We start from the raw sequence: 16994 nt of genomic DNA, 5'->3' as shown, positions 1-16994 counted from the left end.
AAGTTGCTAAAATGCATTTGTAACACTTTACTTGTCCTGTCTTTCTCTAAGGCTACAGCAGCTGAAAAACCAAAACTTCATCTACTTGCTGAAAGTGAGGTAAGAAAGCTATTTTTTTTTTCATTTCCTTCTATAACATTTTCTGTAAAAGATAGTGCATGGCAATCCCCTTTGGGATAATGATTTTAAGCCAGCCAAGCAGCTGTGCAGTGGCTTCTCCAGGGTGTGGAGCAGTATTGACCTCCAACTTGCTCCCTGCTAGACTCAGTCCACCTGAACAGGGAAGGTGCTTTCCAAGGGGGCCTAGTAACAGAGGCCCCCTTCTTAGCCCTTTCTTGGAAGCAGAATGCTAATTGTCAGAGCCAAACACAAGGCCTTCCTGCCTTGGGGATGCGTGGCGTCCTGACTGTGAGAGACGCTGGGAGGGGAAATGGAAGGGTCTCTCCCCTCCTGTCTTTTCCATTTTACAGTCAGGCATGCCAGAAACTTGGCACCCATCTGCTCTGCACTTCAATATGGACAAGTTTCAGATCTTTCCTATCGACATATCCCATTTAGCCCCAAATCAGAGTTTCCTGCGCTGTTTGTGCTGACCTACCCTCTTCCCTCCCATTCCCCAAGCACACAGCTTACTATCTCTTTAAAGTGGCAACAGAGTGGATCTGAGATGGGTTGCTTCATTGGAAGGTGGTGAGGTGTAGACTTTATGAATCAACTTGGGAGAAAAGCACAGAAACTCTCGATTTCCCCTGTGTCTGGGGCCATTACCTAGTCCCAGGTGAGGCCCAAAACTGGGTGTGGATTCAACCTGGAGCCCCAGAGCTCTGCCCTGCTCCTCATTCCACTGATTGAGTAGCTATATTCTTGTTCTTTTGAAAATAAATAAGACTCAGTCTCCAGCCTCAAAAGACTTAATGACTGAGAAGTGAAGCTCAATATTTTTTCAAAAGAGAAAGTTACAACATAGGTGACACGTGCTTTAAGAGCCAGGTGAGGGAGTGGTCAACCCTGTCTTGGGTCCAGATAACAAAGGCTGGATAGAGGTGATGAGATTTGCAGAGAGTCTTGAAGAAGAGGAAAGCATGTGCCAGGCAAGGAAGGGCATTTCAAGCAGAGAGAACAGCATGTGCCAAAACAGAGCCTGCAAAGAACGGGAAAAAGCTGGGGAGACTGAGGAGGTTGGATGGGGCTGGGATTGGTTGTCCAGTTGAGAAACTCTGACAGCACGGCCTGAAGGATCCTCTAGGCTGAGGAGTCATGTGATTACATTGTTTTATGTCTGGCAGTAGCAAGGAGCTTGAGCTGGAGGAAGCCTTGGGCATCCAGGAAACCAGAGAGGGGGTAGGGGGCATAAGTGTAGCGAGACCTCCATGGCGTGTGCTGTGCAAAATGATCTACTTCCCAGTGGGAAGAAAGTACAGTTGACCCTGAAGCAATGAGGGGGTTATGGACACTGACTGCCCCCACATCATGCAGTAGAAAATCCGTATATAACTTTCTACTCCCCCCAAACTAAACTACTAAAATTACTGTTGACCAAAAGCCTTACCGATAACATAAAGTCAATTAACAAATATTTTGTATGTTTTATATACTATATTCTGTATTCTTACAATAAAGTAAGCTAGAGAAAAGAAAATGTTATTAAGAAAATCATAAGGAAGAGAAATAGATTTACTATTCTTTAAGTGGGAGTGGATCACCATGAAGGTCTTCATCCTTGTAGTCTTCACTTTGTGTAGGCTGAGGAGGAGGTAGAGGAGGGGTTGGTCTTGCTGTCTCAGGGGTGGCAGAGGCAGAAGAAGATCCAGGTGTAAGCAAACTCCTGCAGTGCAAACCAGTGTTGTTCGAGGGTCAACTGTATTACAATTCCATTGTCACCAACTTTTTAAAGACAAATCAATGTTGGTGGCCTTGCAGGTACCCAGGACTCTCACAATGAGGAGGGGACGATAGTGGCCCCCTCCTTTATTTCCTGGACTATCTTTAGCATATTCTGAAGCATAGCAGCTTTAGAATTGCTTGGTTGAGGCCGGGTGTGGTGGCTCATTCCTGTAATCCCAGCACTCTGGAAGGCCAGGGTGGGCGTATCACCTGAGATCGGGTGTTTGAGACCAGCCTGGCCAACACGGTAAAACCCCACGGTAAAAAACTCTACTAAAAATACAAAAAATTAGCCAGACATGGTGGTGTGCACCTGTAATCCCAACTACTTGGGAGGCTGAGGCACGAGAATTGCTTGAACCTGGGAGGCAGAGGTTGCAGTGAGCTGAGATCCTGCCACTGCACTCCAGCTTGGGCCACAGAGTGAAACTCTGTCTCAAAAAAAAAAAAAAGAAAAAAAAGTGTTTGGTCGGGCCAGGTGCGGTGGCTCACGCCTGTAATCCCAGCACTTTGGGAGGCCGAGGCGGATGGATCACCTGAGGTCAGGAGTTCCAGACCAGCCTGGCCAACATGGTGAAACCCCGTCTCTACTAAAAATACAAAAATTAGCCGGGCGTGGTGGCGGGCACCTGTAATCCCAACTACTCGGGAGGCTGAGGCAGGAGAAATGCTTGAATCCAGGAGGCGGAGGTTAGTGAGCTGAGATCACGCCATTGCACTCCAGCCTGGGCAAGAAGAGAGAAACTCCATCTCAAGGAAAAAAAGAAAAAAAAGAATTGCTTGGTTGAAGTAGTCTTGTGTATCACGTTATTTGGGTTTAATTAGACTGATCCTCACAAAATAGGCAAGTGGTTTTAAAAGATTTCTGCATAAAAAATGTGGGTTGAGACAGGTGTGGTGACTCACACCTGTAATACCAGTGCTTTAAAAGACCAAGGAGAGGATCACTTGAGGCCAGGGGCTTGAGAACATCCTGGGCAACATAGCAAGACCTCATCTCTAAAAAAATTGTAAAAATTAGCTGAGCATGGTGATGTGTGCCTGCAATCCCAGCTACTTGAGAGGCTGAGGCAGGAGAATTGCTTGAGTCCAAGAGTTTGAGGCTGCAGTGAGCTATGATTTGTGCCCCTGCACCCCAGCGTGGGTGACAGTGAGACCCTGTCTCTTAAAAGGAAAAAAAAAGTAGAAGAAACTGGGTTGAAGCTAAAACAAATGAACAATGAGAAAGTAAGATGGCTGATAATTTTCCTACCCCTGGTACAGACTATTCAGCTACATCATGGGGTTGAAAGAAGATAAAGATCTTATTAGATATAATGACAAGTCAGTCAAAAACTTAAAAATTAGCAGGCTATTTAAATTCTGGCTTTACATATGATATTGTTAATGATGAACTAATCACTATGTGTACACAGTGCCTTGAGAGAATTAGCTAATGACACTGCTAGGCCACCACATGTTAAAATAGTTCATCTTTATCTCTTTATTTATTTATTTATTATTATTTTTTGGAAACAGAGTCTCACTCTGTTGCCCAGGCTGGAGTGCAGTGACATGATCTCAGCTCACTGCAACCTCCCCCTCCTGGGTTCAAGTGATTCTTCTGCCTCAGCCTCCCAAGTACCTGGGATTACAGGCGTGCGCCACCACGCCCGACCTATGTTTTTATTTTTTTTTAAATGAAAGTATAATTTACTACCAGTCAAACACACAAATTCTGTAAGCTTAATAAGTGTGTTGTTGTTGAGACAGGGTCTCGCTCTGTCACCCAGGCTGGAGTGCAGTGGTGTGATCTTGGCTCACTGCAGCCTCCACCCCATGGGCTCAAGTGACCCTCCCACCTTGTCTCCCAAGTAGCTGGGGCTACAGCCATGTACCAGCCTGCCCATTTTTTTGTTTGTTTGTGGTTTTTTTTGTTTTTTTTTGAGACGGAGTCTCTCTCTGTTGCCCGGGCTGGAGTGCAATGGCGTGATCTCGGCTCCTGCAACCTCCGCCTCCTGGGTTCAAGCAATTCTCCTGTCTCAGCCTCCCGAGTAGCTGGGATTATAGGCGTGTGCCACCAGGCCAAGCTAATTTTTGTATTTTTAGTAGAGATGGGGTTTCACCATGTTGGTCAGGCTGATCTCTAACTCCTGACCTCGTGATTGCCCAGCTTGGCCTCCCAAAGTGCTGAGATTACAGGCGTGAGCCACCGCGCCTGTTTGTGTTTTTTTGAGATGGGGTCTCACTCTGTTGACTGGGCTGGAGTGCAGTGGTGTGTTCTCGGCTCACTGCAACCTCTGGCTCCTGGGTTCAAGGAATTCTCCTGCCTCAGCCTCCCAAGTAGCTGGGATTACAGGCGCCTGCCACTATGCCCAGTAATTTTTTGTATTTTTGGTAGAGATGGGGTTTTACCATTTTGGCCAGGCTGGTCTCGAACTCCTGAGCTAGTGATTCGCCTGCCTTGGCCTCCCAAAGTGCTGGGATTACAGGCCTCAGCCACCGTACCCGGCCTATTTTTAAATTTTTTTTTAGTAGAGACACGGTCTTGCCATGTTGCCCAGGCTGGTCTTGAACTCCTGAGCTCAAGCAATCCACCTGCCTCAGCCTCCCAAAGTGCTTGGATTACAGATGTGAGCCACCATGCCCAGCTGTTTAAGAAGTTTTAACACATGTATACACCTATGTAACCATTGCCCAGTTCAAGATATAGAACATTGTCATCACTCCCCCAAAATCCCTTCACGCTCTTTTCCAGTCAATACTTCCCATTTCCTGTCCTCAGAGTATCACTATTCTGACTTCTGTCACCAGAGCTTTTCCATTCTTGAACCTCATATAAATATAATCATACATATGTACTCTCTTGTGCCTGGTTTTAATATTTTTATGTTGCTGCATATATCAAAAGGTTATTCCTATGTAATTTTGTTTTTTGCTTTTTTTTAATGAGGCATTTTATTTGTAAATATGTATAACATCTCTAGAAAAAGAATCCCAGGATTTTCCTTCCTGTGTGTTTTTGTCTTGCTTCTTCATGGTCCATGATGCCAGCTGAGACTGTCAGTACAATGAAACCAAACTGGCCAGATGCAAGCAGATTCTTCTGCATTTCTCTAGATCTTTGAGTTGCACATCAAATCTGGGGCTGATCTTGCCACACTTGTTTAGACTGCCTGTGAGGTTCACAACAATTTGCCCAGCTCTGTGATCATCAATGATTTCGAATTCGCCAATATAACCATGCTTCATCATCACAGTGAGAAACCAGATGGTGACTTTGGAGCATGGCCTAAGAACCTGGTGTTTGTCTCTCTTTTCAGCATTGTCGATGCTCTTCAGAGCATCAGCCAGGACATTCATGTGCACCACTGTGGTGGTGTGGAAAGATGGCAAAAAGAGCCCTACGTGATTTTGTATGTAGAAAATCCTAGAATACCCACAAAAACCTATTAGAACTAATAAGTTCAGCAAGATTATAGGATACAAGATTAATACACAAAAATCAATTGTAGCCAGGCACAGTGGCTCACGCCTGTAATCCCAGCACTTTGGGAGGCTGAGGCAGGTGGATCACAAGGTCAGGAGTTCAAGACCAGCCTTGGTTTCAGACTGGTGGAACCCAGACTCTACTAAAAATACAAAAATTAGCAGGGCATAGTGTTGGGTGCCTGTAATCCCAGCTACTCGGGAGGCTGAGGCAGATAATTGCTTGAACCTGGAAGATGGAGGTTGCAGTGAGCCAAGATTGTGCCACAGCACTCCAGCCTGGGTGACAGAGCGAGACTCCATCTCAAAAAAAAAAAAAAAAAAAAATTAAATTGTACTTCTATAAAATTGCAATGAACAATCTAAAAATGAAATTAAGAAAACAATTCCTGGCTGGATGTGGTGGCTCATGCCTGTAATCCCAGCACTTTGGGAGGCCAAGGCGAGTGGGTCACCTGAGGTCAGAAGTTTGCAACCAGCCTGGCCAACATGGTGAAACCCCATCTCTGCTAAAAATACAAAAATTAGCTGGTTGTGGTGGCACACACCTGTAATCCCAGCTACTTGGGAGGCTGAGGCAGGAGAATTGCTTGAACCTGGGAGGCAGAGGTTGCAGTGAGCTGAGATCACACCAGTGTACTCCAGCCTGGGTAACAGAGTGAGACTCTGTCTCAAAAATAAAAAAAAAAAGAAAACAATTCCATTTATAATAGCATCAAAAAGAACAAATTACTTAGGAACAAACAAGAGAAGTATAGACTTTTACTCTGAAAACTACAAAGGATTGTTGAAAGAAAATAAAGTTCTAAATTAATGGAAAGACATCCCATGTTCATGGATTGGAACACACTATTGTTAAGGTGGCAAACTCCCCAAGTTAATATATAGATTCAACTCAATTCCTATGAAAATCTCAGCTGGCTTCTTTGCAGAAATTGACAAGCTGCTTCTAAAATTCATACGAAAATGGAAGGGGTGCCGAATAGCCAAAACAATCTTGAATAAGAAGAAAGAGAACTCACATTTCCTGATTTCAAAACTTAAAAAGCAGGCCGGGTGTGGTGGCTCACGCGACACCTGGATCCATCACCAGAGGGAGGCTACCGAACCAGGATTACCTTTATGGCAGGTAGTCGTAAGGGCAACCCCGGACAAGCTCCCAAACTTGTAACTGCCCAACAGGTTCACCTTGCCCACTGCCTAGACAGAGCTGATTTATCCACAGGGGAACTGCAATAAAGAAGGAGTAATTCACTCAGAGTCACCTTTGCGGGAGAATGGGGTTTTACTATTACTCAAATCAGTCTCCTTGAGCATTTGGGGATTGGAGTTTTAAGGATAATTTGGTGGATGGGAAGCAGCCAGTGAGTCAGGAGTGCTGATTGGTTGGGTCAGAGATGAAATCATAGGGAGCTGAAGCTGTCTTGCACTGAGTCAGTTTCTGGCTGGGGGCCACAAGATCAGATGATCGAGTTTATCAATCTGGGGGGTGCCACTGATCCATCAAGTGCAGGGTCTGCAAAATATCTCAAACACTATCTTAGGCTTTACAATAGTGATGTTATCCCCAGGAGCAATTTGGGAGGGTCAGAATCTTGTAGCCTCCAGCTGCATGACTCCTAAACCATAATTTCTAATCTTTTTGCTAATTTGTTAGTCCTTCAAAGGCAGTCTGATCTCCAGACAAGAAGAGGGTTTGTTTTGGAAAAGGGCTGTTATCATCTTTGTTGTATTTTTATTTTTATTTATTTATTTATTTATTTATTTATTTACTGGGGACAGAGTCTCGCTCTATTGCCCAGAATGGAGAGCAGTGGCCCAATCTCGGCTCACTGCAACCTCTGCTGCCTGGATTCAAGCGATTCTCCTGCCTCAGCTTTCCGAGTAGCTGGGATTACAGGCGCCCTCCACCATGCCCAGCTAATTTTTGTATTTTTAGTAGAAACAGCGTTTCACCATGTTGGCCAAGCTGGTCTCGAACTCCTGACCTCAAGTGATCCACTCGCCTTGGCCTCCCAAAGCGCTAGGATGAGCCACTGAGCTCAGCCTCATCTTTGTTTTAAACTATAAACTAAGTTCCTCCCAAAGTTAGTTCAGCCTATGCCCGGGAATGAACAAGGACAGCTTGGAGGTTAAAAGCAAGATGGAGTTGGATAGGTCAGATCTTTCACTGTCTCAGTAATATTTTGTCAAGCAGGTTTCATGTTTGTGGGTCAGGAGTTGGGATAAGCTGAGCTAGGTGTCCTGCCTTGGGTCATGCTTTCCTGCTCATGTGGTTGTTTGTGGCATTCGGTTCTTTGTAGCTGTAGGATTCACATCTTGCTTCTTCTAAGAGGCCCGGAGGCTAGAAGTCCAAATTCAAGGTGTTGGCAGGCTCGTGCTCCCTCTGAATGTTGGAGAAGAAGACCCTCCCTTGCCTCTTCCAGCTTCCAGTGGCCCCAAGCGTTCCTTGGCTCGTGGCAGCATCACTCCCATCCCTGCCTGCATCTTCGTATGGTCATCTTCTTTCTGTGTGTGTCCCTTCACATGGCATTCTCCCTGTGTGTCCCAAGGTTATCTCATAATCCAAGATGATTGCAGGATCTCCAGCCACTCTGCCTGTCCTCCAGTCAGCAAAGAAGCAGGAAAGCCACACAATAGCTGTGTCTCTTAAGGGAGGCTGCAGAAGCTACTGAGACACTCTCACTTTCATCTCTGGCCAGAGCTTGGTCACATGCCTGCATCTGACTGTAGGGGAGGCTGGAAATGGAATCTTTATTCTGGGGGGCCTGAATTCACCAAAAAATTGGAGTTTATTAGGACAAAGGGGAAATGGATATTGTGGGATATAGCTGTGTCAGCTGCACCTGCCTTTTCTCCTAGTGCCTGGCCTAATGCATATTTAATTAGCCATTTGTTGACCATCTGTCTCTCCCGATCAGAATGTGGGCTGTGTAAAACCAAAGAAGAAAAGTGAGGTACAAGTTAAAAAAAAAAGAAAAAGAAGAAGGCTGGGTGCGGTGGTTCACACCTGTAATCCCAACACTTTGGGAGGCCAAGGCAGGCGGATCACCTGAGGTCAGGAGTTCGAGACCAGCCAACATGGTGAAACCCTGTCTCTCTTAAAAATACAAAAAATTAGCCAGGTGTGGTGGCATGCACTGTAATCCCAGCTACTCGGGAGGCTGAGGGAGGAGAATCGTTTGAACCTGGGAGGCAGAGTTTGCAGTGAGCCGAGATGATGCCACTGCATTCCAGCCTGGACGACACAGTAAGACTCTGTCTCAAAAAAAAAAAAAAAAAAAAAAAAAGAAAGAAAGAAAAAAAGAAAAAGAAAATGACTGAAGCGAGTCTCAATCAATTTAGAGTTAATTTTGCCAAGGATGAGAATATGCCCAGAAAAAAGACACATAGGCCACAGTAGGATCTGTGACCCACACTTTTTCCAAAGAGGGTTTGAGGACTTCAATATTTAAAGAGGAAAGGGTGGGGCTGGGCGCAGTGGCTCACGCCTGTAATCCCAACACTTTGGGAGGCCGAGGCGGGCAGATCACGAGGTCAGGAGATCAAGACCATCCTGGCTAAGCCGGAGAAACCCCGTCTCTACTAAAAATACAGAAAAAAAATTAGCCGGGCATGGTGGTGGGCACCTGTAGTCTCAGCTACTCGGGAGGCTGAGGCAGGAGAATGGCGTGAACCCGGGAGGTGGAGCTTGCAATGAGCCGAGATAGCACCAGTGCACTCCAGCCCGGGCGACAGAGCGAGACTCTGCCTCAAAATAATAAATAAATAAATAAATAAAATAAAAAATAAAGAGGAAAGGGTGAGCAGTGCAGGAAAGAGGAAAGGGAAAAAAGGGAAGGGTAGATAAAAGAGGCAAGGGGTTGCATTCTTTTGAGACTTTGATTAGCTTAGTGTTCCCTGAACCCACAGTTCACATGTGAAATGAGGAGGGTGGAGGAACAGTCAGCTATGCATTCATACTCAGTGAATGTGCATTTTTACATAAGTAAAGTAAGCATAGAATAAAGGAAGCAGTCAAATATGCATTTGTCGCAGGTGAGGGAAGGGATAACTTCTAGTCCAGTCCTTGTCCGGTACCTGTGATGATAAGCTGTCAATGTACATTGTTTGGGTGAAATTCAACAGAATTCTGTTTTAGGGTAAAGGAATTTCCTCATGAGCAAATTGTGAGGGAAGCCCCCTGGGAAGGTATGTGGCCTACCTTTGCAGCTGTCTATGTAGGGACAAAATGGGAGGTGTTTTGGGTGACACAGTTCCCAAGCTAAACACTTCCCTTTGGCATAGGGAGTTTATTGGATTTTTGTGTTGTTCATCACATTTCCAGTGACTAGGAAAGTGCAGGGCAGATTAGGTGTTTCACAAATATGTGTTGGGTGAATAAATGACAAGGAGGGGAATTGAGAAGAGTAAGTTTAAGGAGAAGAACATGACTGCGTTGGAAGATACTGAGTTTCAGGTGCCCGTGGGACATGTAAGACTTGATTCTCATAGGCAGCTGGAAATGTATTCACGAGCTTGGGAGGGAGATGTGGCTGAAGCCCTTGACAAGAGTGATTCTTTGGGAAGGGCACAGCGAGACAGACCTACAGAAAACAGCGAGAGAGGAGACATACTCAGCCCACTCAGTGGAATCAACCCAAGCCAGAAGTCTCCACCCCAACCCCCCGGGGGAGGGCAACTTCTTCCATAACCCACTTACAACCCCTCTGGCCTTGCAGATCTGCCTCTCTGTTTGGTTTGAGAATTCCCCTTATAAAGGAGCTCTGCAGAGCCCAGATCCACTTGCCACGCTTTAGGAATCTAACCAAGCCATGACTCAGTCTCCTTGGTGCAGGTTCTTGGACCCTTTCACTGGACCTGAGTGAAATAAGAGAAATAAGGACAGTATGGTAAAATAAATATTGCATTTTGTCGGAATGACAAGGTGAGCTGGAGACACACTGCCTTGGCTTGGATCCCAGCTTTTCCATTCAGTTGCTGTGTGACCTTGAGAAAGTCACTTAATCAACCCATGATTCAGTTTCTTCATCTATAAAATGGGGATATTAAGAGTATCCACCTCATTGTGTTGTTTTAAGGATCAATCAGTCAATAAATAAGTAAATAATTTAGAACAATGGTGTATAGTAAGTTCTACCTAAGTGCTAGCTATTAATATAAAGCCAAATGTATTTAGCTTACAAAGCAACCATTATTTTTATTTCTTTGTTTTAAAATATATTTTCTTTTCTTTTTTTTTTGAGATGGAGTCTCCTCTGTCACCCAGGCTGGAGTGTGGTGGCACGATCTCGGCTCATAGCAACCTCTGCCTCCCTGGTTCAAGCGATTCTCCTGCCTCAGCCTCCGGAGTAGCAGGGATTATAGGCGCACACCACACACCCAGCTAATTTTTTGTATTTTTAATAGAGACGGGGTTTCATCATGATTGCCATGCTGGTTTTGAACTCCTGACCTCAAGTGATCCACCCACCTCAGCCTCCCAAAGTGCTAGGATTACAGGCATGAGCCACCATACCCAGCCTAAAATATATTTTCTTTTAGGAAAGCAGTCCCCAACCTTTATGGCACTAGGCACTGGTTTCGTGGAAGACAATTTTTCCACAGACCCATGTGTGTGTGGGGATGGTTTTGGGGTGAAACTATTCCACCTCAGATCATTATGCAGCAGGACAAGCCGCAGACAAAACTCCTCAGACACCGAGTTAAAGAAGGAAGCGGTTTATTCGGCCAGGAGCATCAGCAAGACTCCTGTCTCAAGAGCTGAACTCCCCAAGTGAGCAATTCCTGTCCCTTTCAAGGGCTCACAACTCTAAGTGGGTCCTTGTGAGAGGGTCGTGATTGATTGAGCAAGCAGGGGGTATGTGACTGGGGGCTGCATGCACTGGTAATCAGAACGAAACAGAACAGGACAGGGATTTTTACAATGCCTTTCCATACAATGCCTGGAATCTATAGATAACATAACCGGTTAGGTCAGGGGTCGATCTTTAACTACCAGGCTTAGGTCAGACAGGGCCAGGCCTGGTTTTGGGTCTGGTTCCTTGGTTTTAGGTCTGGTTCCTAGGCGCCGGGCTACCTGCCTTTAGTTTCGTTTCTCTTTCTTTTTCTGAGTATAAAACAATATGAGAGGGTCTGTCTCTCTTCTCTCAATTAGGCACTAGATTCCCATAAAAAGTGCACAATCCAGATCCTTTGGATGCGTAGTTCACAATAGGGTTTGTACTCCTACAAGAATCTAATTGCACTGCTGATCTGACAGGAGACAGAGCTGAGGCGGTAATGCTCACTCACCTGCTGCTCACCTCCTGCTGTGAAGCTCAGTTTCTAACAGGCCACAGACCAGTTGGGGACCCTACTTTAGGAAATTATGATTATAGGAGATGAAAATCATACACCTAAAACAGATCCTGGTCTGGCATGGTGGCTCATGACTGCTAATTCCAGCACTTTGGAAGGCCAAGTCAGGAGGATTGCTTGAGCCCAGGAGTTCAAGATTGCAGTGAGCTATGATCATACCACTGCACTTTAGCCTAGGTGACAGCAAGACTTTGTCTCTTTTCTTTTCTTTTTTTTTTTTTTGAGACAGAGTCTCGCTCTGTCGCCCAGGCTGAAGTGCAATGGCGTGATCTCAGCTCACTGCAAGCTCCGCCTCCCGGGTTCACGCCATTCTCGGGCCTCAGCCTCCCCAGTAGCTGGAACTACAGGCACCCGCCACCACGCCCGGCTAATTTTTTGTATTTTTAGTAGAGATGGGGTTTCACCGTGCTAGCCAGGATGGTCTTGATCTCCTGACCTCGTGATCCGCCCGCCTCGGCCTCCCAAAGTACTGGGATTACAGGCTTGAGCCACCATGCCCAACAAGACTTTGTCTCAAAAAAAAAAAAAAAAAAAAGCCGGGCACGGTGGCTCATGCCTGTAATCCCAGTGCTTTGGGAGGCTGAGGTGGGCGGATCATGAGGTCAGGAGATCAAGACCATCCTGGCTGACACGGTGAAACCCCATCTCTACTAAAAATACAAAAAATTAGCCGGGCGTGGTGGTGTGCACCTGTGGTCCCAGCTACTCGGGAGGCTGAGGCAGGAGAATCACTTGAACCCAGGAGGCAGAGGTTGCAGTGAGTTGAGATTGCACCACTTGGCCAGGCGAGGTGGCTCACGCCTGTAATCCTAGCACTTTGGGAGGCTGAGGCAAGCAGATCACCTGAGGTCAGGAGTTTGAGACCAGCCTGACCAACATGGTGAAACCCCATCTCTACTAAAAATACAAAAAAAATTAGCCGGGTGTTGTGGCGCGTGCCTGTAATCCCAGCTACTTGGGAGGCTGAGGCAGGAGAATTGCTTGAACCCGGGAGGAGGAGGTTGCAGTGAGCCAGGATCATGCCACTGCACTCCAGCCTAGGCAACAAGAGCGAAACTCTGTCTCAAAAGAAAAAAAAAAAAGAGATTACACCACTGAACTCCAGCCTGGGTGACAGAGTGAAACTCCATCTCAAAAAAAAAAAAAAAAAAAAAAAAAATCTGGCCAGGCATGGTGGCTCACACCTGTAATCCCAGTACTTTGGGAGGCCGAGGCAGGCAGATCACTTGAGGTCAGGAGTTCGAGACCAGCCTGGCAAACATGGCAAAACTCTCTCTCTATTAAAAACACAAAAATTAGCCGGGTGTGGTGGTGGATGCCTCTAATCCCAGCTGCTTGGGAGGCTGAGGCATAAGAATTGCTTGAACCCATCAGGCAGAGGTTGCAGTGAGCCGAGATCGTGCCACTGAACTCCAACCTGGGTGACAGAGCCAGACTTTGTCTCAAAAAAAAAAAAAAAAAAAAAAAAAAAAATCCTTTCTAAGCCATATAAAAACTCAGAATCTAATTTTTGTTTGTATGTTTAACTTGCTGACCCATGTCATCTTAGAGCCTAGAAACCCTGCCTAGGTGTTGACATGGACTCTGTGTGAGCATTTTCCAGTATATCTTGGTGCTGTTGATAAAGAGTCAGTCTGTAAAATATTTGAAGAGATTATTCTGAGCCAAATATGAGCAGCCAGTAGCCCATGACACAGCCCTCAGGAGATCCTGAGAACATGTGCCCCAAGCAGTCAAACTACCAGTTTATACATTTCAGGAAGACAATAAAATATCAGTCAATACATGTAAGAGGTACATTGGTTGGCTGCGCCTGGTGGCTTATGCCTGTAATCTCAGCACTTTGGGAGGCCGTGGCTGGCGGATCATCTGAGGTCAGGAGTTCGAGACCAGCCTGGTCAAAATGGTGAAACCCTGTCTCTACTAAAAATACAAAATTTAGCCGGGCATAGTGGCAGGCACCTGTAATCCCAGCTACTCAGGTGGCTGAGGCAGGAGAATCACTTGAACCTGGGAGGCGGAGGTTGCAGTGAGCTGAGTCTGTACCACTGCACTTCAGCCTGGGCAACAGAGTGAGACTCCGTCTCAAAAAAAAAAAAAAAACAGTGATAAGGGGTTGTGGAGACCAAGGTTTTATACAGATGAAGCCTCCAGATAGCAGGCTTCAGAGAAAAGATTGTAAATGTTTCTTATTAGACTTAGAGAGTCTGTTCTATTCTATCAGTCTGTTGATGTTAATGCTGGTTGGATGGGACTGAATTCCAAAAGGGAGGAAAGTATAATGAAGTATGTCTGACACCCCCATTCCATCATGGCCTGAGCTACTTTTTCAGGTTAACTTTTGAATGCCCCGGCTGAGAGGAGAGGTTGAGTCAGATGATGAGGAGGATGGTGGGTTAGAATTTTATTTGTGGTTTACAATGCTAACTCGAAGGAAAGGATTGAGGATTTTTTCCCGGCCCTGTGAAGGTGGTTGTGTGTGGGTGCTGGGAGAACTATCCCAGGAAACTCAGGGTAACTGGCAAGGTGATTTGAGATTGCTCTGGTCCAAAAGATAACGATTTCATTTGGGGAAACCATTTCCTTTGGAGAGCCGGCTGAGATAAGGAGCTAGTCTGAAGCCTGGGAAGGCCTCAACAATCTGGTTAACCCTTCCTCCTCCAGGCTACAAATCTTTTTTTTTTTTTTGAGACGGAGTCTTGCTCTATTGCTCAGGCTGGAGTGTACTGGCACAATCTCGGCTCACTGCAACCTCCACCTCCCGGGTTCAAGCACTTCTCCTGCCTCAGCCTCCTGAGTAGCTGGGACTACAGGTGCATGCCACCACGCCCAGCTAAGTTTTGTGTTTTTAGTAGAGATGGGGTTTCACCATATTGGCCAGGCTGGTCTAGAACTCCTGATCTCGTGATCTGCCTGCCTCGGCCTCCCAAAGTGCTGGGATTATTGGCGTGAGCCACCGCGCTCGGCCCAGGCTAGTTCTTTACGCCTATGACTTTTGACAGGCTCAGAGGCAATTTAATGAGGATGGGATGTTTAGAAAGGGGCAGGGTGGGACTCGGATTTCCTTGGCTCTTCTGAGGAACTTTTACCTTCAAAGGGGAGTAGAAGCCTCTGTAGGGTGGAAGAAAAACTTCTGCTTCCCCCTCTGTGAATTTGCTGAAAAGTCAACAGACAAAAGACGATTAAGAGAAAAGGCATACACATTTTCTAATATGCCTAGAAGAAAACACAGTGATTACCCTAATCCTTCAATGGAGTACAGAAGCTTATACAGCCTTTTATTTCTGAGACAGAGGCTCACTCTGTCGCCCAGGCTAGAGGGCAGTGGCATGAGCTTGGCTCACTGAAACCTCTGCCTCCCAGGTTCAAGTGATTCTCCTGTCTCAGTCTCCTGAGTAGCTGGGATTATAGGCTTGCACCACCACGCCCAGCTAATGTTCGTATTTTTAGGAGAGAGACGGCGTTTCACCATGTTGGCCAGCCTGGTCTGGAACTCCTGACCTCAAGTGATCCACTCCCCTCGGCCTCCCAAAGTGCTGGGATTACAGGCGTGAACCACCATGCCTGGCCATATAGCCTTTTTTTTTTTTTTTGAAGCTGGTAAGGAGATGGGGAATATGCTAATTCTGTAATTCTGCATGATTTTTCAGGAGAAAGAAGGGATCAGAGAATTGAGATTAACTTGTAAATGGCTCTCTTTGGAAACTGAATAAGCCCAAGAGACAGACAGCCATCTTATCCCTCTAGGGGTGGTGACATTCTTCAGTCTTCTTTTCTGCAATAGAGAATCAGATAACCGGAAGGGGAAGGGAAAAAAATTGTTCCCCTAGGGGCATCCTTCTGGTCTTTTGGTCTTTCCCCTTTGGAGGTGGGGCAGTCTCTTCCAGTGTCTGTTGATCTTTAAGGGCCTTTCATTCAAAATACTCTTTACACAAGGGAGCCATATTTTGGGGTGAATTATGTTGGTTTCCTTTACCTCCTTGGGACAGAAGGTGGGAAATGTGTCCCTGAAGGGTCAGGGCCTCTCTGAGTGGAGATGAACAGGTCAGGGTTGAGTAAGGAGGAGGCTGGCAGGGGCCTTTATGATACCTGATAGGACTGGGGCTTGGACGGAGCAAGACAGGCACCGATGGAACAAGATTCAGGTACAAGATTTAAGTCTTGCATCCTAGGCACGGCTCTTGCCTCATCCTCATCCCAGCCCTAATAATGGGAGGCTTTTTGCTGGTGAATTCCAATTATTAGGAGCTAAAAATGTCAATGCCTTACAGGGGCCAGTCAGCAGTGTCAAGCAGTGGGCTGGGTGGGGCCTGGGCTGGCTGGAGCTCCCCTACCTTGTCTAAAGGAGGCGGTGGCTGCTCAGCTCCAGCATATGCGGGGAAGGAGCTGGCTACGATAAGGAGCTAGTGCCATAATGATCATGTTGCCCCAGGATCAAGTGGGTCCTGTGTGGTGTCAACTTTAGGTGCCTGAAATCTAGATTTTATTTTATTTATTTATTTTATTACTATACATATTTTTTGAGACGGAATTTCGCTCTTGTTGCCCAGACTGGAGGGCAATGGTGCAAATCTCAGCTTACCATAACCTCTGCTTCCCGGGTTCAAGCGATTCTCCTGCCTCAGCCTCCCAAGTAGCTGGGATTACAGGCGTGCACCACCATGCTGAGTAGCTGGGATTACAGGCATGTGCCACCATGCCCGGCTAATTATGTATTTTTAGTAGAGACGGGGTTTCTCCATGTTGGTCAGTCTGGTCTCGAACTCCCGACTGGATGATCCGTCTGCCTCAGCCTCCCAAAGTGCTGGGATTACAGCCATGAGGCACCGGCCTGAAATCTAGATTTTAAAGTGAAATTTCTTAATTTTTTTTAAGGGCAGGCACAAATTTAGAAAACATCAAGTGGGCCAAATAAGATGTTATAGGCCACAGTTTTAGCTTGGCGGTTGCTGATTTACTGACCCTGCTATAATATTGGAGGTCAGGACTTTGGGCAAATGAAAGAGAAAAGGAGGCAGACTGAGAATGTGATTTTACAACTCCAGCCTCTCCAGGGGCTGGGTGGCCAGTGTCTCCTCAGCAGCCTTCTCCTGCAGGAAGCAGAACTGTCTGCAATGCTGATGGAGTCACAGTAACCTTCACCCCACTGAGCTCAGGATCTGCAGAGCCACTAAGACCCTGGAGCACTGCCTTCAGCATCCAAGAGAAGCTGCTAAAAGGATTATGGGTCAATTCATTTTAGACATTTCTTCCAGATGTTCCCGTGGAAAGTTAGGGTCTAA

General features: G+C 46.3%; 1 protein-coding gene and 1 pseudogene across 11 annotated transcripts in view; one reads left to right on the top strand and one right to left on the bottom strand.

The window, feature by feature from the left end:
• HK1 (hexokinase 1) overlaps nt 1-16994 on the top strand; it is a 130778-nt gene that overhangs the window by 25540 nt on the left and 88244 nt on the right. For all 11 annotated transcript variants that reach the window (XM_063727075.1, XM_054521467.2, XM_054521466.2 and 8 more), the window contains one exon: nt 52-99. In XM_063727075.1, the coding sequence (XP_063583145.1) occupies nt 52-99 (48 nt within the window). The remainder of the gene's footprint in view (nt 1-51; nt 100-16994) is intronic.
• LOC129048464 (small ribosomal subunit protein uS8-like) lies at nt 4847-5232 on the bottom strand (annotated as a pseudogene).

This window comes from Pongo abelii, chromosome 8 (assembly GCF_028885655.2).
Source record: "Pongo abelii isolate AG06213 chromosome 8, NHGRI_mPonAbe1-v2.0_pri, whole genome shotgun sequence".
Taxonomy (NCBI): domain Eukaryota; kingdom Metazoa; phylum Chordata; class Mammalia; order Primates; family Hominidae; genus Pongo; species Pongo abelii.
The sequence above is the reverse complement of the archived record's forward strand: the minus strand, read 5'-3'. Positions and strand labels throughout refer to the sequence as shown.